Source organism: Apteryx mantelli, chromosome 5, assembly GCF_036417845.1.
Source record: "Apteryx mantelli isolate bAptMan1 chromosome 5, bAptMan1.hap1, whole genome shotgun sequence".
Classification (NCBI taxonomy): domain Eukaryota; kingdom Metazoa; phylum Chordata; class Aves; order Apterygiformes; family Apterygidae; genus Apteryx; species Apteryx mantelli.
In genome coordinates, this window is record NC_089982.1 from 44,097,150 (window position 1) to 44,121,812 (window position 24,663).

Genomic DNA, 24,663 nt, shown 5'->3' on the forward strand with positions numbered 1-24,663 from the left:
CAACTCTTAAGTGTATCTTCCTACTAATCAGCATGAGTAGAGGTGGCAGAACTTGATCAAGGCTTCCTCCCAAAAGAAAACATCACGCTATAAATATCTTACGAGTGTAGTAAGTGCAGCCTATCCATGCAGCTTTCTAGCCTGTTTGTATCTCCTGTCAGTCTCTTGTGTAATTAGATTCACAAGGGAAAATGTAGTAATTTTACATTAAAACAACTACCTTTGCTTTTTCCTGTAGCTACAAAGTTTCCAAGTTAACATAGATATTTGACTATTTAAAACAAGCATTGTGACTTCTGGTAACTATAGGTCAGTATGATTGAACAGAGTACCATTATAAAAACATACAAATAACATGTTTGCTTTTATGCAGTTTGCATCCGTCCTTTCCATAGCTCTGTGAGAGTTATGTGTTTTCAGTGTACCAGTTTTTACAAACACCAATTTTGATTATGCTTCAAAAGTGTTGTTTTACAATAAACTTGAAATTTTGGTTGAGGGTACCTGTTGGGTTTGACAAATTTGAAAATATTTCAGCTACAAAGCTGGAACTTAAGCCAGAACTTTGGAAGGAAGGGACCTAGGAGGAAAAATACAGAACTAGAGTACGAATGAGACAAGCGCTCCCCAATTCGTTATCATTAACAAAACTCGAAGCCTATTTGAGTTTTATCACGGTTTTGCACCTGCAGTTACATGTAGCTAACCGCAGCCGTATCACACCACCGCGTAGCTGCTTCATATTAACGCTGCGTATTTGCATACAGGAATAAAAAAATAATAAAGTTCTCTCGGCAGCAGGCAGCCCGGAAACTCCTGCGTCACGGGGGCGTTCCCCGAGGTCGGCAGGACCGCGGCGCGGAGCCGGCAGCCGGGCAAACCGCCCACTGCGCCCCGGCGGCCGCGGATTTAACGCCCGCAACCGGCGGCGGCGGCGGGTGCTGGCGCGCCGCCGCTCGCGCGCCCGTTGGGAGGAGCCGGGTCCTAGCGCGCACCGGCAGCGCTGCCGCCACCGGTCGCACAGCCACCACCCAGCGCCCTTGCCCCGCCTGTGACGCTGCCGCACGCCCCCTGTGCTCTGACTGGAAGGCAGCAGTGTCAATCTCGCGCCTTCCCCAAATCGCCACCACGGCTGCTCCCTGCCCCGCCCTCCACTGCCGGGTTCCACTTCCTGCGAAGTTGGCGGCTGGAAGGGGCGGTTGAAGTTCGAAGCTGGCGGCGCCGTTGGCGGTGGGCCCGCCCGCTCCCCCCCCCGCACCCGCAGCCCGCTAGCGGCGGGGCCCGCAGCCGCCTGGCGCTGATCTGGAGGGAGCGGCGCCGTGTGGCGAGGCGGGGGCTCCCAGCCGGGCCGCCTGCGTGCCGGGCCGAGGGGGGGAGGAGCCGCGGCCTCGGCCGCGCAGTTGCCTGTCGCAGATGGAGGCCAGCCTGACGTGTGCCGTGTGCCTGTCCCTCTTCGAGGAGCCGGTCACGCTGCCGCTGTGCTCGCACAACTTCTGCCGGGACTGCGTGCTCGAGTGCCTGGCCTCGGCCGAAGCCGCCCGCCTGCAGCAGCAGCGGGGCCAGGGGCAGGCCCGCCTCTCGCGGGGAGGCCCGGGGCAGGGCGCTGGCGGCGCCGCGGCCGCCACCCGCGTGTCGTGCCCGCTGTGCAGGAAGCTCTGCCCGCTGCCCCGCGGCGGCGCCGCCGCGCTGCCCGTCAACACCACCTTGGCGGAGGTGGTGAAGCTCTACCGGTCCGGCACGGCGGGGGCTGCCAAGGCGGCCGAGGCAGAGCAGGGCCCGGGGCCTGGCCTGTTCTCCCCGCTGCCCCTCGGGGGAACCTGCCAGAAGCATCCGAGCCGCCTGGTGCAGCTCTACTGCCGGATGTGCCGCCAGGCGGGCTGCGGACAGTGCGTGTCTGAGGAGCACCAAGGCATTTTCCACTCTGTCAACCTAATAGACACTGTGTATCAGGAGGAAAAAGTAAGCGCGGCGCTTCCTCCCTGCGCCAGGGGTTGGGCCGGGAGGTCGGGCTGTCGCGGAGGGGTCCCAGCCGACCTGGGTCGCTCTTGTTCAGAAACGCGGGGAGAAGCGCAGTGTCGTGGGTAGGCGAAAGGCAGCGAGGGAGAGCGCCGCTTTGAACGCGTGGGCACTCGTGTGCGGAGCAGCGGAGTGTAGCTTGCCGTGCTGCCGCCAGGCTTCACGTACAGGGCACCAGGCTATCTTACAGTACCGTGCGATCTGAACAGAGCTTATCAAAGCACCTTAAGAGTTAACATTTTTTTTTTTTGTAAATGAAGACTTGTACTTCTGCTGTAGTAACACACGGATGCGAACAGTTATTTAACTCCGTGCTTTGATCTGTTTTTTCCAAGTCCAGAAAGATGCTAGTTCTGTTAACCAGAAACACACAGGTACTTTGTTTATAGGTTCTCTGAGTTGATTTAGGTAATTCGGATGATAGCTAATTACCTACTTAGAAGTAGCTTAGATAAATAAAATTTAATAACTATACAACAGAAATATATTCCAGCAACTGGCAGGCCTACTGTTTTTTGTGTTTGGGGTGTTTTTGTAGTAGTAGAAGAGTTTTTTTTTTTTTATCAAAACAGCTAGCATTCTGGTAAAGTGAGTTTTTCACGCCCTACTTAAACCAGGTGCTGGATAGCATGCCATAAAACAGTTCTGATACACAGTATTGAAACAGTGCTAAAGAGGATAAGTGTTGTGGCTATTGTAGCTAAGAAAATAAGCCAGTCATGACAAAACATTAATTTGGAGCCAATGCTTTAATATTCTGCCCTGAACATAATTCTTTACTGACCAGAGCCAGAATTGGAGAATGTAGTTTATGTCCTTAGTAAAGGAAAAGGTTAATGTTTGTTTTTTCAGACTTTGTTTCATATATAGGTAATGGACTAATTAGAAAACACAATTTTGAAGGTGATGTAGGATTTATCATGTACTAACTAGAGGCTTCAGGGTGGTAAAGGGGTAGATTTTCCATTAGCTGTATATGATGGCTGACCTCATGTGTAGTAACAGTTTAACAATAACAGTAACAGTTTAACAGTTTTATAAGGCAGGTGTTTTCATGGAGTCTACATCTTTTGCAATGGATGGTTTGGTCATTAAAAGTTTACATGCGGCATTGGCTATTTTTAAAGCCCGAAGTTATTCTTGCACTGATTTCTCTATGCCCCCTTTCCTCCCTCACCAGAGTTGCCTGTCCCCGAAAGAATTGGGGGATAACAGTCTTTGTAGTAGACTATGTTTAAAAACAAACAAAATAACTCAGTTGTGGACAGCTTTCTATTTTGTCAGTGTGAGGCATAATATTTTGAAAAAAGAGACTAACTCAGATTTGTTTGTCAAACTGGAATAATATAACAATGTTATATTTTGATAGATGTGTCTGAGGGAGGAGGATAAAAAGAAGATGGAGGAAAAACAGACTTTTGTTGTAGCTGTACAGTAATTGTAGCAAAATGTTGTATTGTAGGTGAGCCTAAAAACATTAGAGAAATCGCAAATGGAAGTTTGTTTACTGTTCCAAGAAAGTGTGAAATGTTATTAAGTGATGGTTTGTATCACTGCCTTTGTTTATATGTTGTACAGAACATCCCAAGATAATTTCAAGATAACCACAGAAATGTATGTATTTTATGGAGTGGATAATGCTGTAACAAGCTTTTCAATTGCTGTCTTTACAGTTAACCTTCTTCAGTAGTCTGAAAAAACTGAGAATAATAAATGAGAAGCTGATGAATGAAATCTCAAGTCATCCAGATGATACTGACGTGAGTTACAGATGCTGGGTTTTGGGGGAGGGGTTATATGTAGCTTGATAGCAACAACTTGGTTCTTTACTCGTTGTAGGTTAATCACGACATGGAGCATGCTGGTACTCTCTGTGGTTTAGACATGTTCTGAACTTAGTTAGGAATGTGACTTCAGTATAGACTTTGCTACTGCAACTTCATCTGCATTTACATTCTCTTGCTTCTAGATAATGCTGACCAATGAAGCAGAGATAATTGCACTGGAATTTGGAGAAATATTCAAAACTCTGGAAATGAAGAAAAAGCAATTGCTAGATGATGTTGAAAACCAAAGAAGTAAAAAAGAGAAAGAATTTCAGGTTTGGAAGAAAATGAAGGAAACTCACAAGAAAACCATTGAGAATTTTCTGAAGGACTGTGAAAAGCTTGTTCATGAATGTGATCCTCAGTGTTTCCTGGAGGTGATAGCCTTTCTATTGCTACTTGACATCATTTGTATAATCCTCAAAATGTCATGTACAGCCTGACACATTATAGATTATGATTACAATAATGACTGGATCAGGGAAAACTAAATTAAATAAATTTAAAAAATTAAGAATTTGGACTAAAATAATTTGACACTTCATACTTTTTTATAACATGCTTTTTACTATAGCAAAGTTTAAAAAGCATTTCTTGCAGTTAACCCATGGTATTTAATAGAATTTACTAATGCTTTTTACTTTCTTTACATTAAAAAGAAACTGATGAAATTGACTGTATAGTTATTGTTGTAACACTTGCTGTATTATGTTACCAGCTCTGAAAGTAAGCTGGTTTGATGCTGGGTAAGGGAGTTATTTCCTAGTACTGCTATCAACGTTGTCTTGCATTTATATGCTTGTTCATGTTTATTTTCAAATATTCTGTATATTGAGCACTTTCATTGCATCATTAAATTTGTGAGATACTAAAACTTTTGAGGGGGAAGACTGGAGCCAGAATTGATAATTTTCTGTAGTGCACAGGGGAGTACCGTACCAGATAACTGACTTAAGTTGAATTACACTGATTCAAAAACCTACTGTACTCTTTGCATTGAGGTGTGCAATGGAGATATATTAGCTTATTCAAAGCTAGCTTAAGTACCCTGACAAACACTGTATCAAGTAGTTTATATGCTTCTGTATAATACTCTGAAAGTCTTTGTCATAGTCTTTAGGGGAACTGGAGATACAAACATCCTTTAATTAATTTTGAGATAAATGCTAGAGGAACAAAAGACGCAAGCTCAGTCATCACTGTTACTGCAGCTAGGCTAGACCTTTCATCTGACTCTAAACCAGCTAGATTATTTATGTCCAGGACTGTAGCTGCTGTTGTTTGAAACTTAGTGCAGCCTTCAGATATGGGTCTAAGAAATCACCGAATTCTGTGCTTCCTTTAACTTCAGTGTTCATGTATACATACCTCTGCTAAGAAACTGCAGCACATTGCTATTTCCTGCAACTGTTTTTTTTACTGTCCTCAGATAAATGAGAAGTTGAAGTACTTGGAACTTGACCAAGTTTCTGGTAACTCAACTTGTCTTAGGGAAAATTTCACTTTCAGGTGAAAGTGACCCCCATTTATGGAAGAAGTGTCCTGAATCCAGTGATCAGTATGCTTCAAGCTTACCAGCTTTTTCCACCATATCAGTACACAGCTGATTTTGGTGAGGTGTATTCTTTAAGATTCATTGTACTGAGGTCATCAGTGTCTCATAGGGAAGGAGCTAGTCTATAATTTACTTTGTTGTTGTTGTTGTTACTTGTTCTTTGGTAAGTAGTCACTTGAAGGACTATAGCAAAATGCATTTCATACTGCTATGATTTGGCTGATTTAAAACTAAAAGATGGCTTTTTTTTTTTTTTTAACCTCGGTATAATAACATCTTGAGAGCAGTTAGCAGATGTTTCCCTCACCAAGGAATACAAAATAGTCCTTCATTTGAATATTTACAAATATCTGAACATCTAAAATGCATGAGATAACTGTATAGTTCATGACTCATACTCTGAATGCTTTTCTTTGGCTCTCAAGAAATCTCTCTTTGTCCTCAACACAAAATATTATGGGACTGGTCATTCTCTCCCAGAATTGCCTTTTCTTATATGTGGCTGTTTTTATTATTATTATTTGAACAGTGTGTGTATTAATATTTATACACACACATGTGTATATATACATATAGATGTATACACACACATATGTATATATAAAATGTTAAAAGGTTTATCACCTATAGTTCTGTGAAATCAAGGTAGGGAGTTTAATCTCAGAAGTATTTTAATAAAGCAATAGTTTCCTCTCGTAAGTTGGTGGAAAACACACTCATATGAATTCTTGTTTTATTTATAGGTGGCCTGTGGCTTGAATACAAGGTATATATGTATTTTTTTCGTACTTTATTTCTTTTCTTGTAAATTCTTAAGATCAAAAGAATAGTTATTTTAGATGTGGCTATAGATATCCACTTAATGAAAATAATGTTTAGTAACTAAGTTATTAATGCTTGTGGATTTTTGGATGCTGCATGTGCCAAATTTTAGGCGGTATGTGTCAATAACTTGTGATGTGCTATCTGGGATCAGATAATCAGCCTACTGGATATCAATCTTTGAATCAGCTCACTAACAAAAACTGTAATATAGGAATTCATAAATACAGGGTTATTGGACTTTTTTAGATACCTTATTTGAAATGGAATCGGGAGTACTGGAGTGTGTACTACTTGTTCAGTTATAAAATATTTGGAGTTAACAATAGAAGCTTTTACAGCATGGCTCTTTAAATGTAAGAGCATATATGAAGATCCTGCAGTATCTTCATTTTCATTGTTTGCAGTACATTTACCCTGAATGCCATATATTTCCTTCTAAAGGTTCTTAATTAAATTTCTTATCACTTACATGACTGCAATTATTTAAAGGTCAGTGAAGCGGTGGTTTTTGAGAAAGAATATTGAAAATGGAGTTCTTCAAAATATTTTGTGGTTCAGACTAACATCAGCAATGTCCTCTGAAAGAGTACAATTTTGATTCAGATACAGCCCATTAATAACAGGGGGGTTTTAAAATCTTTTGACTGAATTAAGACACTTCTTTTTGCAATTTTCTTTTTCCATGAAACCTAATCCAAATGAATCTTCAAGTAATAAAGTTTAAAAAAAGAAATTTAGGAAACTATCAATGTTTTATTGAAGACTTCTTCAGGTTTTTTTCCCTTTTACTTACTTTTTTCAATAATTTTTTTATTAAACAATTTAATTTTGTTGTTGGCATCTGAGCCTTAATAAAAAGGGGTTTTTTTAAGTGTGGGGTTTTTTTTTTTCATTTTCCAGAATGAAAACTCAGCTTGACCTGATGAATATAGCATCCAGCTATGAGAAGCCACCAGAGTATACCCAAAAGAAAATGGATATCAAACCTGTGGTTAATGAAATCTTGGCCTTGAAGTTAATACCAGTTAATGTAGGTGTAGTTAAAGGTAGGTAAGGAGGATTTAATATAGGACAGATTCAGGAAGGCACTTTAGGAACCCACAGTTTGTGGAATTCATTGCTGATAAACATTCTAGATGGCAAAACTATGCATGAGTTCAGAAAGCATCTGAACAAATTAATAGAAGACAAGTTCATCAAGGCTTTTAAACAAATTTTGTGGATGCTTTCTCTCCAGAAAGTGCCTAAGCTGTGTTTTTGGAAGCTGGGAGAAGTTTCATTTTAATTTTCCTATAAAACCTGTATGACCATTGTCAGAAATGTAATACTGAGCTAGATGGATGTTTGTTGTAGTGTAATACCAAAGTTGTCTACACCCTGATTAAATAAATATTTTAACCTGTAGGATAAAAAAAAGTGAGTGCTGCATCAGAGCAGTTAGAAAAGCTCTTAAGCAGGCATCTTGCTTTGCATCACAGGAGTTTAGATAAGTGCTAGAGTCTTAGTTGCTTAGGGCAAGGTAAGTTTATTCTTAATTGGAATCTATATTTAGATGCACAGGAACCTTTAAGGATGCAAATACAGGAATAAAATGATTTTAGTCACATGTGGCTCTTTGAACACTGCAGCAAGGGTTTTCTGTCTTTTGCAGGGTGGGGGTGGGGGTCAGGTTTTTTTTAATGCAAGTCCAGTATTAAGTATATAATACAAGACTCATAATGCCTGTAGTGCCTTTCAGTATCTTACCTGCAGTCTATATTTCATTGCCTGGTATCCTGTATATTTTGAAAATATCTGCTGAGGTTTTTTTTTTATCAGTGTAAACTTCATATTTAAAATAGTACTTGGTTGATTTATAAAAACAGAATATTTTTGTCACAATTTTGTGTCTAGAAAAATATTTGTATTATTTTTCATACTTGGATGTTCTCCAATCAATATATTTTTTTTTCCTTTTAATAGATCTACCTTCTCAAGGAAATGAGAACTCAGCTAACAATACTGTATCTAAAAATAACGTAAAGCAATGGAAAGACCAGAAAAATATACCCAACATGTTTCTTGTAAGTAATTGGCTATGAGGTTACAACGCTGGATAGTATTTTGTTTTGTCTTTGATATCAAAATGGGCTATAATGTCTGATGCAAAACATCTTTCAGCCAGTAGCAGGACAGGAGGAAGCACTAGCAGATGGTGGTCGGATCTGTACTCGCTTAATGTCAATATCAGAAATGTCAGCATTTCAAAATATGAGTCATGAGGTATGACTGAACATCTGTTGTAAGTATGGCTAAGTTATTAATTGTTACAACACAACTTTCTAAATATGTTTGTATACTTTTTTTTCACTTTTATTTGGAGACAGGTACCCTTCCAATTCTGGAATGTAAATCTGATAAAGTTATTAAAGCTGCCAGGATTTAATTTTTTCTTCAGAAAACTAGAATTTGATGGTACTTAGTGACTTAAAATACAAATATTTTAATGGGGCTTTTTCAGACACATCTGTAGCTTTCTAATCCAAATAGGATTCTCTATTGCTTATTTGAAGAGGAAGTAACTTGCTGGTGTTCTGGGTTTTTTGAAGATAATAGGCAGACCTGGAGTGAATTCTAAATTCCTGAAACTTTGACATGAAGCTGAAACCAGTCTCTTTTTAGTTGTATCTCCAGTGATCTAGTTATGAAACTTCTCCACTCCCCCCCCGACACGCACACTTATTTCAGTCCCATGTGGGTGGCTCAGTGTGGAGTATTGTTCTGTGCAGGGATGAATCTTTTTGCAGTTAGTGGAGTGTGACTGGCAGTTAATTGTTTAATGTATGTATTCAGAATAGCAATAGCAGGTGAACACACTAGAAGTCGCTTAGGCACTCTAAATATGCCATTATTATTATTTATTGTTTTGTAGAAGACATTCGACTCTCTTAGTCCCACTGAGAATGTAATTTAATATTTGATTGTATCTAATCAAATACTGCATTATTTTCAGATGGTGGTTGTTCATGACAGAGCTTGAGAATTTGTCATTTAATATGACTCTAAGCTAGTATTTTTTAAACATTTTCAGCTTTGGCAGTCATCTTGTATACTTTTTTTCCTCTATAGTTTCCTATTTCAGTATCTATTTTGTCATTAGGGTCCCATGTGTATCTTGTTTTTAAAGATCTTTTTTCATAATGATGTGGTTTCTGTTGACTTCTAGCAGCAATGGAGACAAAAAACCTATCATAAATGCTATAAAATATGCAAACAGCTTTTTTTATCTTAGCATTGTACATAACTATTTTACAATTTCTGAATCCACAGATGCTCTGTTTTACTTAACAGGATTCATTTCTGTAATTGTAGGAGCTACGTTATAAATACTACATGGAACATCAGAAGCTGTCTCATGAGTTCAAGATACAAACTCTACCTGCAAATAAAAAGTATAAATGTGTAACCACTGAGGCTTTGAAGAATAAGTCCTCAGGAGTTCCTTTTGTATCTTCATCTACTAAAGCAAACAATGCAGATAGAGTAAAAATGGGAAGCTTGCAAAGAGCAGATGGTTTTGATGAGATAAGCTTTTCCAGTACTAGTAATCAGAGCATTCCATCCACAAACTTGAATTTTTCTGAAACAAATAGTGACTTTAAATTTTTTCATGAAAAAAGGTCCCAGGAAATAAGCACACTGGCCTTATCGGAGAACTCTAATGGCTTAGTAATGAAAGAAAAAATACCAGTGCAGTCGTCAGCAGTTATGGTTTCCAATGAAATGGATGCAAATTCCAGCGCTTCATCTGGTTTAAAACCATCAGCATCAGTACCTGTTACTGTTTCAGGTTCAGCATTTTTAGATATTTCTGCAGAGAGAGTTTCTGCTTCACCTTTTGCTTTCAGTGCATGTAACAACTCATTACCCAGGTTTATTAAAGACGCAGCTACAGTTTCCTTTACAAAGAAAGACAGTAAATCTATTTTCCCTACATTTTATCTAGGGAAATGTGATCCTGAGGATAAAATAGATGACCAGGATGAAACTAAATTTATGAAACTTAGCTCTGTAACTAAAACTACTGTTTCTAATGCTTCAACCAGTCCTAATTTAGAATCAGCAGAAAGTGAGAAACCTGTTTTTTCGTTTGCCTTTGGCAATTCAGAAAGAGATCGTTTCACAGTATCTGGAGCCAGCAATTCATTTAAGGTTTTACCATTACCCTCATTTTTTAACCAATCAGAGAAGCCATCTGACCAAAATGCAACACGTCACATGGGAGAAAATACAGTTTCTCCAAACGAAGCTATAGAACGCTGTATGCTAAATCCATCGGTCTTGTTGGAGCAAACTGCTAATACCTCAGAATCCATCACTACTGTAGCTTATAGTACTTCAGAAACCAGCACTGCAGCTGGGGTGAATGATGTTTCTGAGACCCCCCTTCACCACAGCAATTATGTTTTTTCCTTTGCAAATAACTGTCTTCAGCTGCCTTCACCAGTGTTTTCATTTGGAGGCATTGTCAAAAATACCTCCGATTCACTGACTTCCTCCTCAGTGCTTTTCTCTAAAAGTGGCACTAAAAAAAATGAAAAAAAGAAAACAGAATCTCCAGACAAAACACTCTTAAATCTAGAAAAGTCAGTGTCTCTAGAGTGTACAGAGCCTGCTTCTAAACAAAGTGGTCCAAAATGTGCAGATTCTTTTTTTCCCATGAACTCTTCTAAGAAGGTTGAAAATGAAAAAACAATTGCTGATAGTAATTCTTCTTTTAGTCAGCCTTTGTGTTCAGCTGCCATTCCTGATAAAGAAGAGACTGCCTCTTTCACTCAACTTACTACGTCAACAAAACAAGAAATAAAGGTAAAAGATGAAGACGGTAGAATTACTGCTGAAAACAACTATTCCTGTGCTAGGAAGGAGGATGAACCTGAGTCTGTACTGTTTCAGAATGAAGCTTGTTCTGTTCCTGACACATGCAGTGATTCATTTTTAGGAGGCTCTACACTTATCGTAAATGAGGCAGGAGGAATACCAAGTGACACTGATTCTGACACTGAAGAGCTAAGTCAAACATCAACCTCTAGTGATAACAGCAGTGCATCAGAATATTTTTCTGTTGCAGAAGACAAAATATCTGCTAGAGGAAAATCAGAGACATGAACAGAGTGAAATAGAAGATAACTATGCTTAAATGAGCTGGAACAAAATAAACACTACATAACATTAAAAAGTGGGGATACCTTGTGGTTTTACAGTTTTATTTTCCATGATTCTTGCCAGTTGAGGTATATCTGTGCTAGAAACATAACTGCTTGTCAGCAGCTACAGTTCAATAGAGTAAAATATTTTTATGGTACAAACCCAAACTGAAGAAACAACCAAAAATGCCATGTGCTATTAAAGACTAAGTTTAGCCATACATACCACATACTTAGGAATACAGGCTTTCCAAGAAATGTCACTGGGGCATGTGAAGGGTCGTGTGGGGATTGAGGTGTCCCCGAAGGCAGGTTCGATGAAGCCTTTGCACCAGAAAGCAGTATCCTGCTGTTTTAGTACAACAGCACTGTACTAGGGTCAAGTCAGAAAGAGAGTACAGACAATAACATCCACCTGGGAAGCGGGGGTTGAGAAGACCCAGGGCAAAATAGTTTAAAGAAGGACACTGAAGGACACTATCTGTTGAAAATTGTTTTGCTTCATCTCCCGTTGGCTATATTCTGTTTCTATGCTGTACTTAATGCATACTGAAGGTACAACTTCTAATGTCATTTATTTCAATAATGTCTTTTATGCATTTAAAATTGAAGCACTATATGAATATTCTTGTTATATGTGAGGGACAGATATCAGCTACACTTACAAAATGCTACCTTTATGAAAAGTAACTGTCAAACGGTGAATTTTCATTATCCTTTTGGCAGCAGTTGGGGAATTAGTGGACAGATATTCACTTGTTTGATGAAAGCATTAGGAGAATATAGGTTTTAATGTAACAAAATCTCCATAAAAAGTATGTGTAATGATAGAAAAAAAGCAAAATAGTATTTTTGACTTTAAGTATTAAGGATACAGAACTCATTGAATTTTTTAGTTCGTAAAATATGTGAGGATAAAAATGCTATCCTTTCTGATTTGTTAACTGTTTTGTTGCATCTGAAAGATAATTGTTCTTTAGCTATTAGAATATGTGGATGGTAATACTATTTCAGGCTAAAGCTCCATCTTATTTAGTGTTCAGTCTCCAGTAGGAGCTAGTTCCAGATTTTAAATAAACAAATCCTGTATTAGGCAGATATGTCAACCTCCTAAGTATTAGACCATAAATCCTGAAGCATCATATCAAACAACCCTTCAGAATTTTTCACTGGTAACTAGATACTTTCCATATTAAAAAAAAAAAAAAAGATTCCAAATGATTTTTAACTCAGTAAGAGAAATATCACTTAAATGTCTGCAAGGCTTATATCTATACTTACTGTGATGGAATACTTTAGAAATACTATTCTTAATTTAGGAAACATTGATCTAATTCTAATTTGATTTGTGCTAAATTCTTGCCCTCAGTTTCTCTGTGGCAGTGCATTCCATTATTAAATGTGCTGGAAAAACAGTTTCTGGAACTTATAAAACTCACTAATCTTCCCTTTGTGTCTTGTGTTATAGTAAGGAAGATGGCAAAAATTCTCTTTATTATTGTTAGTTTTATAGTTCTTTATATTCATCTCTTAAGTCTTACTGCAGTTCAGTTTTGTCCCAAGAATTGTTTTACATCTATCTCTAAATATTCATATCATGTTTTTCTGATTGTGTAGGAGATAAGTCTTAAAAAGGTACTAAGTTAAATTACTAGAAGATGGAGGCTGAGTGCGATGCTAAAGGCAGACACAACCATGGAAGGAGGTTGATCTCATTGTAATGAAAACGGGAGAAACAGAACACAGTTTTAGAGACAGATGAGGCTCCTATAAAAATTGCTGCAAAATTTTGTGTTTCAGATCTTTTCTGCTACAATGACAAAAAGATCAGAAAATTGTGTATTCTGTTTGCCTCCACAGCAGGAAAAAACATCCATGTAGAATAACTTATTTGGAAACCCTAATGAGTTTCTTAAAACTACTTACTTTCATATCTCTTCTCTTCACTGGGTCCATTTATGATGTTTTCTGAGAGTTTGATAATGTTAAACTTTAAAGTAGATATTTTGCGTTTTAGTGAAAAGACACTATTATAAAATTGTAAGATAAATGGAATATGATACGTTATTTTTTACAGAAGAAATTGTGTGTGCATTCAATATAGACCTGGGACTGCTTTTCAAGTTTGGCAAGTTGTAATCTGTGTATGCTGAGATGACAGAGATCATAGCTCAAGATGAAGCTTTTACAGTGGAAGGATAAATGATAGGCAGGGCACTTAAATTACAATATGTTATAGTAAAATTACAGTCTGCTGAGATATTAATAGAATTTTCAATTTCCTGATATTTCACTTGTTAAACTTTTGACTTCTTAGAAGCGATGAAGGGAGTGAGGTGCTTTTCTATATGTGTTATTAAAAGTGAAATATTGATTGTTCTTACTAATGTTTAAGAAACATTACATTCTTCAGCATATAAAATCAGTATTGTGATACACCTAACTAGTTTGTTTTTCACCCAAGATCTTTTCCTATGAAAAAGAATTAGTAACTTGGTAACAAAACTTGAAGTACCTATTGTATTCTGAACACAGATTCAATCTTGGTTTGGGAGGTGAAGTTTGTGGTTAGGATGATAAATCTTAAAGCATATAAGCATATAATAAGTAATGTATTTTAAGTAATGAGATGATAGATCAGCATAATTGTGGGGATGACCTGGCAGTGAAAAATAAAATGGAACATTAAATCTAAAAATAGCATTTTGAGTATTAGTATATTTTCTTATTGGAGGACAGGGCCAAACTCTTACAAAAGATTTTTATATTTGGAAAACTGAAAAAATGTTCTAATTAACTGTTGAAATAACTGAGTTAAATTTCTGACCTTACTCCTAGGTCAGTGAATTGTGTGTGTGATGTTAGCTAAAAAGATTATTCCATTTACATCAGGAAACATGAGCATGGAAGGATCTAAATTAGGTCACTTCACCTCCAGTTGAGGCACCCTTGTGCAAGATTTGCCTACATGTGCCATGATTGCCAGGCAGTAAAGAATAACTTAAGTAAATTTTATTTTCCAAGAAGAGTTAAAGCTGTATGTTCTTGCCATTATGCTCTATTTTTGCTGCAGCTTGAAAAACTGTGGAAGAAAAAAAAGAGTTTAGTCAGTTAATGGTACCTCAGCAACACTACCTGACTAATTACAGTTTTTCTCCTGGTACCACCTAGCAATGCATGTTGCACTTAGTAGTAGTATAATGCTGTCTAAAGAGACTTCAAGTCAGAGATCAATGGTCGGTTGTGAACACTACAGAGTATGTGAAGAAACACTGCTTATCATCAGTAGAAATGATTTCCATCATTTTCTTGGTTATCATTATAAAATTGTGTGTTGCAATAAGGGTTGGTATCAAAGCCTAATTTTCCAAGGTTATTTATCTGTGTATGTGTATACATATGTACACATATATATGTATGTATATATATGCTAGGCTACAGGTGGACTAAAATGTATGGTTAAACCAAAGAATTTTCACAAATGTATGAAAACAGTGGTGGAAACTTGTTTTTGTTCTATTAAGTAAAGGAAATAAGAAATGTACTTTACTTTTGGATTATAAGGAACCTTTTGACAAGTACTGCACGATCCTCCTGTATGCTTATCTTTCTAACTCTTAAAGGTACAATACGTAAAAAGACAATTCGACTCATGGCTGAGACTTTCATCAAACTTCATTATACTGATCAAAACCTTTTTTATACTTTTGTAGACTAAAACTGTAGAGTCATTTAAGAGCTTTCATAAAGGTTCATGATGGTACAAAGTCTGCTTTATAACACAATGCAAACCTTGGAGAACAATTAGAACAATTAATTTGATTATAATTGCCAAAATAACTGCTGAACACAAATGAGCTGAAAGGTTTCAACGTTGTCCTAATGACAGCTGATGGGAACAGCTCCTCAGAACTGTGAGGTTTGTTTGGTGTATTTCTGAAAGCTGTCTTAACATGTATATCACTGCTTGAAAAAAAACATTTGAAATCAAAAAATACCTGCAAATTACCTAGTTCTGCAATATATTAAAAACAATGATTATTTACTTGACAATAGAACAAGCTAAAATGTCAACATATAAAGGTTAAAATTTTCTAAGGCAAACCTTGTATTACTACTATTGGGTATTAGTACAGGTTTATTATTAAACATATTTGAGAACTCAGACCTAGTCACTTCTTAATTTAAAAGGCAGTTGATCTGTGTGGAAAGAGTATTATATACTGCTAATTCCTCCCTGCCCCCCTCCCCCCCCCAGTTAATCACTCTCCTGATCATCCAGGTTAGCCATAAGGCTCAGACTGCAGCCAGTTTCTTTTTGTAGTTTTCAGCCAGTTTTTGAAATGCCAATAGAACATTATCATTTGGATTGTCACACAGTTCACTCAATGATGTTCTGTTTATTTAAAAAACAACAAAAAAAAAAGCATTTTAAGTGGTTTTAAAAATATAATATACATTGAATATTAAAAAGTACAAGTTTTTCATACCATACAGTCTTAATGAGGAGTGAAAAATCCTTGAGGTGGTAGTAAGCATCTCTTTCGTTTAACCTAAAAAAGAAAATCCAAATGGATGTGCATTATATCATACTGTTTCACCTTTAATAACCCCTGCCACTTAGGTTAGATGAGTATACAGAGTGTATACAGTGGCATCAAACATTGTTATACTAGTTCATTAGGATTACTGTAGAATAACTGTAAGCTTAAAGTCTAATTAATAATGTTCCAGAGATGCATGTTTCCGTAATTATACTAAGTCTACCAAAAGACTCAAGTCATATTTGGAAAAGGTCAAAGCAATTTAATTTATTAACAGTATTTTGGGAGCATAGTTTCAACTGTTTGAATAACTAAAGCATTCCAGTCTAGATTGGAAGACTATACTTCAGAATTTAACCAGCAGATTAATCTATAGGAAATAGTGTCAACTATGTTATCTACCTATAGATGACTAAGATCCTATATTCTGCGGAGAGGATCCCCCTCATTACTGAAACACAACTTCATAAATTTCAGTTCCTAGTAATTAAGAATATTACAAATTTTTAATAAGTTTACAGTCAATATTGTATTGAAAATAATTACCATCAGTATACCTTGTCCCTTGATAATGTGGCACCAGTGCCAAATTGTATTACTCTAACTAAAAATGTTGTATGGAATTGTAGTCTAGTGGTTCTTACCAGATCCTTCTTTGAAGAGCTTACAAAAAAGCAGGTATGATATTGCCCCCCCCTTCAGGGAGTAGTGTGAAGTGGTATTTTTCCTATCCAAACATAAAGGTTGACTGGATTGGCTATGAGCATGAAAGCAAAATAAAGATACTTGACAGTGTAGTCGAGGGAGGGACCTTGAACTTAGTTGAGGTGAGGTTGAGAATAAAACAGGTACATGACTGGCTTGATTAAGAAGGGGAAGCTGGAAGATTTGTAAAGAAAATGAGACAGATTGAATGTACAAGGTTAGGGAAACCCGGTGAGGGGAATCAAAGGAGAAAGTGATAATGATAAACATGAAAAGACAACACTTCTGGCAGTCTTTAAAAGACTGAAGAGGATAATAGTAGATAGCAAATGGTATGAGCAAAAGAAAGAGAAAACCTCAAATCTAGTTTTTGAGAAGAAAAAAAAGAGAATGATGAAGTTTATAAGTGGCCCAATTAGGAAGGTGAAAGAGTGTAAAAAAAAATTTTTTTGTTTGGAGCTACATCAAGTGCAGGAGTTTGACAGGTTCTTTGACAATTTTTATTTAATTATTTAAGGTTTTTCACAATGAAAAAGACGGGGAAAGTCCCTAAAATGAGAAAGCTCAATGTAGTAATAGAGAAGACTGTAATATATAACAGAGATGTTGAAAGCTTGGTAAAATAATAAAGACAAAAACAGATTAAAAAATATATTGTGAAGGAAGTAATAATCAATGTTAAAAGCAACAGGCAGGAGAGACTGAAAAAAAAGACTGAAAACTCCCAAGTCTGGAAAAGTCAGAGTATAAGTGATCCAGGGAGGAGACAGGAGAGGAAAATCACATGTACCATAGACCTAATGATGAAAGTATGATGAGATATGGCAGTGACTGACCAGCCTGGGGCACCAAGAGTTTTGGGGTTGGGTTTTTTTTCCTTTTTTTTTCTCTTAAAAAGAGATAATGATATGATTATATTATGAAGACAAGTTGCTACATGTCAAGAAATAATTAGGAAAGGGGAAGCATGGAAGAAATACTGATTAAAATACAGAATTACTGGCAAGTTTTGCTTTGGTACAGGCAAAGTCAGATTTCCAAGATCACAATCTTCCTGTACAGAAGACAGTTTGTGCTTTTGATGCAGGAAACAATGAGAAGTAATTTGAGATCATGCCACAAGTTAATCAAAATAACTAGTGTCATCAAAAATCAAGGTTTCACACTTACAGTACTGTTTGAATATGCAGCTAACACTTTTCAGCTATAATCATTGGACTTAAAAATGAATATAGCATATGTTTTGTTCTCATTAAAATGTTCAACTAATCTAACCATATTTAACAGATATTCTATCCTTGAGAATTCTGGAGGGAGAGCAGTTTAAAAATAAAACTCCAAGATAAATTAGCTATGTACTGTATTGAAAATAATGTTCCTGTTTAACTATATTAAAGAAGGTGGTACATACCAGTTATCAGTTGTCAATGCAATCAAGGAACCATGCTTATAAAAGTCAAGTGCATATGCATTGAGTGGCCTCTTCCTTCCTTGATTATCATACTTTTCCAGGTAAAGCAGAGGGCAATTTGTGACATTAATTCTGAGAGAACGTAAGACAGCCTGAAAAAAATACAAAATAACTACTATGTTTTTGCTGATACTTGTGTCAAACCTACAACTTCAGACCCATGGCTGAGAAGTTCTACATCTTTAATCCTGAGCCACTCCAAAAATTTACAAAAGTCCATGTAGGCTTCCTGACATAGAAGATAAATCAGTTTGTTAGTAAATTTATGTGTAGTCTAGCTCTAAGATGTTTCCTGAATAATAAAAGGGTTAATGAGGGCACTAGATTTCTCAAGTTTAAGATAGATGAAGATTTTTCCATGTGCACAGATCATGCATTCAAACTAACTCTTGAATGTTCTAAATGTAAGTATTGGTGGCCACAAGCATGGAACAATTTAAGGATGAAGGTGAATTTCAAATTCCCAGTTTCAGGAATTCCATTTTCCTGTTACAGAATTGAGTCTTGTGATAACTCCCTAATGGTACAAACCCTAGGTAGAAGATCACAGGAAAATGTATCAGTAAACATATTGATGTTTATTACAGTTAATCTAATTCATATCCTATCTAACATAATCTCCAAAGTCCTGATAGGGAAGAAAATTATGGGTGTAATAATGGCACAGAATGCTCACTCTTCTAGGCTCCTTAGGACTACTGCCTGATGAATGAAAACCAGTTCCTGAAGTGGAGAAAAACAAATTGGGGATATGGTTTGAAGCTGAAATTTTATAGTAATCTCTAACTCATTTACCTCAGAGTAAACAGGACCCAGAAGCCAGGAACAGAGGCCTTTTTCAAGAGAGCAAACTATTTACAGTCTGTTCTTTCCTATATCTATCTATTCTGTGTTTCTTTCATGGTGATAATGTAGTGCTACTCCATGCCGAATTTTTTTTAGAAATTTTTCAAATGCAATTGTTCCTGCTACAGTAATAGTTGTGCATACTGCCTTCATGTCAGCCAGAGGCAAAAAGACTGTAACAAAAATCATTTTTATTAAAAGAAAATAAAATTCATCCCTTCTTCCCCCCCCCCCAACTTACTTGATTAATGTTCACTGCTTGAAATAAATCACGATCAATCATTCCAGATAAACATGCAAAAGGTGAGATGGCAGATATGTTTTTGGTGCTGTCCATCAAATAAGATGCTAGTTCAGAGCCATGCCAGTCTTTAAATGTAAAATCTAAAAAGGAAGTTTTAAGTACAGGATAAGCTATACAGACACAAGCACCCCTTCACCAAAGAATTTTAAAAGTGAGCAATTTTCTCTTTGTTTAGATAATGACAGAAAATGGAATTAATCTTCCAAACTCAAATCATTCTTGCTAGACTTGTTCTTAAGATTCTCTAAGCAATTGATTCCAGTGTGTAAGAAAAAACTTTCTAGTGGTGAGGATAATTACATTTAAATCTTTTCCCCTGTAATTTAAACCTCTTTCTCCTTGCTTCATCTGTAGCCAAAATAGCTAACAATATAAAGTTACTCCAAAAACAAAGTGAATTTTACTATTTGAAGACTTCTTTTACCTTCATCTTTTATTCTGTCCCAGGTTAAAGAAACATTTTTTTTCAATCTGTATTCACAGGCTGTAATAGCTAGACTTCTAATAGCTCTTATTGCTATCTTCTGACATGTCAGTCAACGTTCTTGAAGTGTGGCACTGCACATGCACACACCAATATTCTAATTGAGGCCTTCTTAGGGCTTAAGTATGCAAAGTCTGGTGCATAACAAGCACTCTGCTTCATGCAACTGAGTATGATTTTCGTGTTTTTACACCAGAATGGCATTTCGGTTGGTTTGTGATCTGCCTATAACCTCAATCAGAAGAGCCATCTAGTTATTTCTAAAAATTTATTTGTACTCTGTCTTCACTAAACTGAATTTTTTTTCTAGAATGTCAGTGATCCCTTTAATCTTTATGCTGAAACCTTTTCTGCTTTGTGTTATGGTAAGTATGCTGTAGTTACATCCTTTATGCCATTGATAAAAAAAATTTCAGTAGTTTGACACTGTTTTTTTTCCTAGCCTTGCTCCAAAGTTGTGTTAAGTATAAAAAGTGTCTTTTACATCTTGAACTACAGGATACAGGTTGATCTTGATTTTTTTTTTCTTTAAATCTAATGGAATGTATTTCTTTCTTTCAAAGTGAAACAGCTTCAGCAAAATGGGGAGAATATCCCCAAGCCTGCCTCTTACACCGTTTATTTAAACAAGCAAGTTCTCCACTCAAGCAGAGGAGGAAATTCAATTTCCATTGCTCACATCCTGGATAAAAGTAACATTTGTAACACCAACAAGGGAGCTAAAGCAACATGAACCTGCAGAATTCAGTGCACAGAACTAAACTAGTCTGTCCATGTGATCATGTGTTTCATGCACATGACTTTCCTGAAAGCGTAAGGCAGCTTATGCTTTGCTCTCCTAATGTGGAATACCATCATTCCGTGATTTACAGATCTTTTCCCTATGTTCCCTGAGTTTTCCAGTTAATGTATTACCATGTGGGCTCTCTCTGTTATTAAAATATGCAATCTTAAAATGAATATGAAAAATCCAGAATTTCACTATAGGGTTGCTAAGAGTACAACTATGCAGCACTTTCCAGTGTTCTGTTCTTGTATTTGTTGAGAACAAGAAGTAGTTTGCAGAAACTTGTGTATGTTTCTCTTTTAACAAGTATCTTTCTGTTTTTCATTCCATTGGTCCACAATCACCTCAACAAGGCCACATAATCCTAGAACCTAACTTCTCTATATGTATAAGGTGACTTTTCCCCCATTCAACTTAATTGTTCTTTCATATTAGAGGTTGCCTATCGATTCAGCCATCACTGGTCAGTTACAAATAAATCATATTTTCAAACTTAGCTAAAACTATAAAAGTAAGAAATGGTAAAAGTAAAAAGTATAAAAGTAAGTAACAGTAGAAGTTGTGTTCATGTCAATGTAAGAACTTTAAAAATGAGGGCCTTTGAATATGCAAGCCACACCTCAGATGTAGGTTAGTCTCGCCTAAGCTAATATTAAATTTGATTGAGGGAAAAGTTAAGGTATTTTTTAATTATTCATTGGACATTCTGATGAGTGACATTGAAACTTAGCATTTGAAACAGTATGTGTTACCTGGTGGAACTGGAAAGCTACTATTTACCATCCAAAGCCATATGCAGAACTCAGAATCTTGTTCTGAAGTCACTTTATCTGTTTATCTCCCCTAATACCTCACCTATGCATTAAGTGGGCATCCACTTTAAATAAAACAACTTCCCAAATATTGGGAACTGTCCAGCTGTCCCCTTACTTAAACCTCAAAGTAGATCATATGGTACCTTATAAGATGTTTTGGCTATTTTATTTTGTACACAATAGAAATTGAAAAATCAGTGTACTAATGTAGAAAAAAGAAATAAGCACAGTATCTACTATATTTTTAAGTGCTTCCTTTCTGTAAAAATAATATTTTTGAAGGCATGATATTTTTAGAAGGTCTAGGTAAAGGGACAGTGGTATATTACATTGGGTTTATATTTTTCTTCCTGGAAATAGCATGAGATTATGTAGTAGTCAAACACTTTTCACCCAGTGAAAATCCAGGTTGCTTGGTAATTTTATCATAATGCTTTTTCATATTGCACTGGTTATTAGGCATCGTTTATTGGCATAAGTAACTTAGTTGATTGAACAGCTGGAGCAATGTTCCTCTTTAATTGTTACTTCTATTTAAGGCTGTTCAAATCTTGAAAAACTAACCTTTGTACAACTCTGAAAGCAATTCAGCTATCACAGCCATTTCAGAAGCTGCAAATGCAGTCATTACCAGAAGAAAGGCTTTTTTTTTTAATTACACTTACCATAATTATTTATTTTCCATTTAAAAAGAAATGCCTTTAATTTTATTTTTATTTCCTATCTAAAATGATAAAAGAAGAGCAACTAAAAAGATCCTTTTTCTATACACTCCTACCATATACAATATAATCTATCATGCTTACTTTAAAATAAAAGGGAACTAGAAATTGTATCTCCTTATTAGCATGTCTGAATTCACCATTTTTTCTTTACAAAACAGTAATTAATCTAACTTTCTCAATATAACCAATTTCACAAATGATGAATAGGCATGAATTTTTCACTGCCTACTGGTCTTTGACAGTGGAAGTCTGTATTCTTGTTCCGTATCAGCCAGCTTGGCAGCTGTTAGAAGAAAATGAGCAAAGTTTTTCTCTACTTTGCTGTTGTACTCATATACAGTATCTTCAAAGTCTTCTGGCAGATCTTTTAGAAAGACCTGAAATAACATACGTAACTGTTTATTACCTAATTTAGGTAAATTATTTCTCCAAGATTGTCAGTCCTACATTGGACTTAATCAATGTTAATGTTCATCCTAGTCATACTGTCCCATTTTTTGAAAAAGCCCTAAGCCCATAGTTTCATGTACCACAGTGCATGCTCAAGTCCTTATAAGGTCACTGGTATGTGTCACAAAATGCTACAGCTCTTTAGACTGAGACAAAAATCTAGTAGAGTGAGAAAAAGAAATAAAATTTCTATTTGGGGAAGAGGTATTTAAGTTGTATTGCATAAAGAAACACTGTGTAGTCCATACTTTAAAATTTTGAAATATCATGACACTAAATATATAATAATTTGTCATCTCTAAAATATACTTGAATAATCTGACACTTTTCATTTAACCTGAGACCTGAGAGTCAACTGATTCTGTAGTTAAATCACAGCCACTTTATCTTAATCCAGTAAGTACCTTCTTCATTATTCTAACTGCTGTACCTCCATCATGACACTAGCCTAACTGACAAAATGAAACCAGAAATTCACTGAGGTGGGGTGTAATATAAGTTACAGTAAACACCAAATGCTTTCTCTACCTTTGACTGGTAAAATTTGTTTCTAAATTTCGCTGTGCTGGCTGGAAGATACCTTCTCCCAAATAGGTTTGCTAGAATGAGCACCAGCTCTTCCATGACATCTTCTGAAAAATCAGTTGAGCCTATGTCAAAACAGAAAGTATGTAGATTAAATAAGAAAATTTAAAAAAGTTAATTCTGTTTGCTTAAAGTGATTCCCATTCAGGAGTTTCCCTGCCAGCTGCCATTGTCATGAGAGAGGTTAAGCAAAATAATGCTGGATAAAGATCACGTCATTACACACAAAAATCCTCCAGTTAAATAATTAAGCAAAGCACTCAGAAAGTGTTAGTGCAAACAAATTTAGGTTCATGATATTAGCATTGCCATATGTGTGCATTAGCTTTCTCAGACAGAAATATAAGCACATACAGAATGGGGAGATGCAGAAACCAAGGATGCAGGGATGAAGGCTAGGCAAGAAAAAGGCAGCAGCAGGAACAAGGCACCCAGAAATTTCAGAACATTTCAGACTACAGAGCCTGCCATGGACTACAATTAAAGTGCATGGAATATTGTTTTACCTTCTTCAATTGGCTGGCACAATTTGTGGAATAAGCCTTTCACAAGAAAACTCACTAGGACAAAATTTGAAGGTTCATAATAGTGTAAGTGTGTCACAAGTCCAGCAAATTCTATGGGGTTACCTTCTTGATCCAAGTAGCCCTATGTTATTTAAAAACAAAGAAACAGCTTAGCTGTGAAAGATCCAAAGTCTTTTATGAGCCTGTATTTGACAAAAACTCTATTGAACACTATAAATGCCAAGACAGCTCTCTCCTAGCAGAGAACATTCTGCATCACACCTTACTAGAAAGCAGGGAGTATCTAGGGAATCATCATTGTATTAGTGCCCCTTTTTTTATACTCTTCCCTTGAAAGAGTATTAGAGACAGGATACTAGGAACATGGACTTGGTTTTGGCCAGTTCTCATGCTAACTAACTGTTACTTTCTAAAAATGTTACAAATCTCTCCCATATATTGACTTCAGATTTTTCTGTTCAGTGGGAGTATCAGACTCCTGGTCTCACGCACAAGGGACATCCATCAGAGGGAAGACCCGAATAGGGCTCCTGTTGGGAGCTGGACCAGGAAACCTGGTCACAGACAAGTTGGTGTAATCACATTACTGCTACCTCTTACTGCCTGCAGTCCTGGCTGTAAACCAAAACGAGAGTTAGGCACAAAAAGTTGCCAGAACAGTATCCCTCAAATTGAAACTATTGCTATGCAGAGATACACTGCTAATTTTCAGCCTTTTCAAATAGCTGTTTCCTAAATTTTTGTTAGAGATATAATTTTCTCCCAGCATTTTGGAAATTATATGATTCTTAGAGTGTTTTAAGCTGCAATCATTTCACATGCATGCTGCTTCATACATAATAGAACACAATTTTTAGTTTCCAAATCAATTTGTGATCATAGTTACATAGACCATACCATGAGACTTTCCCTATTGAATTTATTCCACAAAATATATAACTTAAAATTAACCTCCGGCTTGAAGTCCTCTAATTTTATCTGTTTCCTTAAATTTCTACAGAAGCTTGACTGT

The 24,663-nt window shown here is 36.7% G+C and overlaps 1 protein-coding gene across 4 annotated transcripts; it reads left to right on the plus strand.

The window, feature by feature from the left end:
* The first annotated feature begins 1,187 nt into the window (after positions 1-1,187).
* Positions 1,188-21,605, plus strand: LOC106484068 (serine-rich adhesin for platelets-like). Of its 4 annotated transcripts, XR_010884392.1 has the most exons (10): positions 1,188-1,959; positions 3,690-3,776; positions 3,986-4,219; positions 6,141-6,163; positions 7,123-7,268; positions 8,185-8,285; positions 8,383-8,484; positions 9,574-11,963; positions 20,073-20,127; positions 20,326-21,605. XR_010884392.1 is itself a non-coding variant. In XM_067297891.1 (8 exons), exons 1-8 carry the CDS (start codon positions 1,414-1,416, stop codon positions 11,368-11,370), a joined length of 3,036 nt encoding a protein of 1,011 aa, XP_067153992.1. In that variant the 5' UTR covers positions 1,188-1,413; the 3' UTR covers positions 11,371-14,108. The 4 variants fall into 4 exon arrangements, 1 of the variants encoding a protein (XP_067153992.1); XR_010884391.1 differs by having other exon boundaries at positions 20,073-21,605; XR_010884393.1 differs by lacking the exon at positions 20,073-20,127.
* Positions 21,606-24,663: the final 3,058 nt, after the last annotated feature.

Excerpts from the sequence above, each read along its gene's own strand:
- LOC106484068 (XM_067297891.1), top strand. The coding sequence starts at position 1,414 with ATGGAGGCCAGCCTGACGTGTGCCGTGTGCCTGTCCCTCTTCGAGGAG. Across the intron at positions 8,286-8,382 it reads ATATACCCAACATGTTTCTT|CCAGTAGCAGGACAGGAGGA; the intron begins GTAAGTAATTGG and ends AACATCTTTCAG. Across the intron at positions 8,485-9,573 it reads TTCAAAATATGAGTCATGAG|GAGCTACGTTATAAATACTA; the intron begins GTATGACTGAAC and ends CTGTAATTGTAG.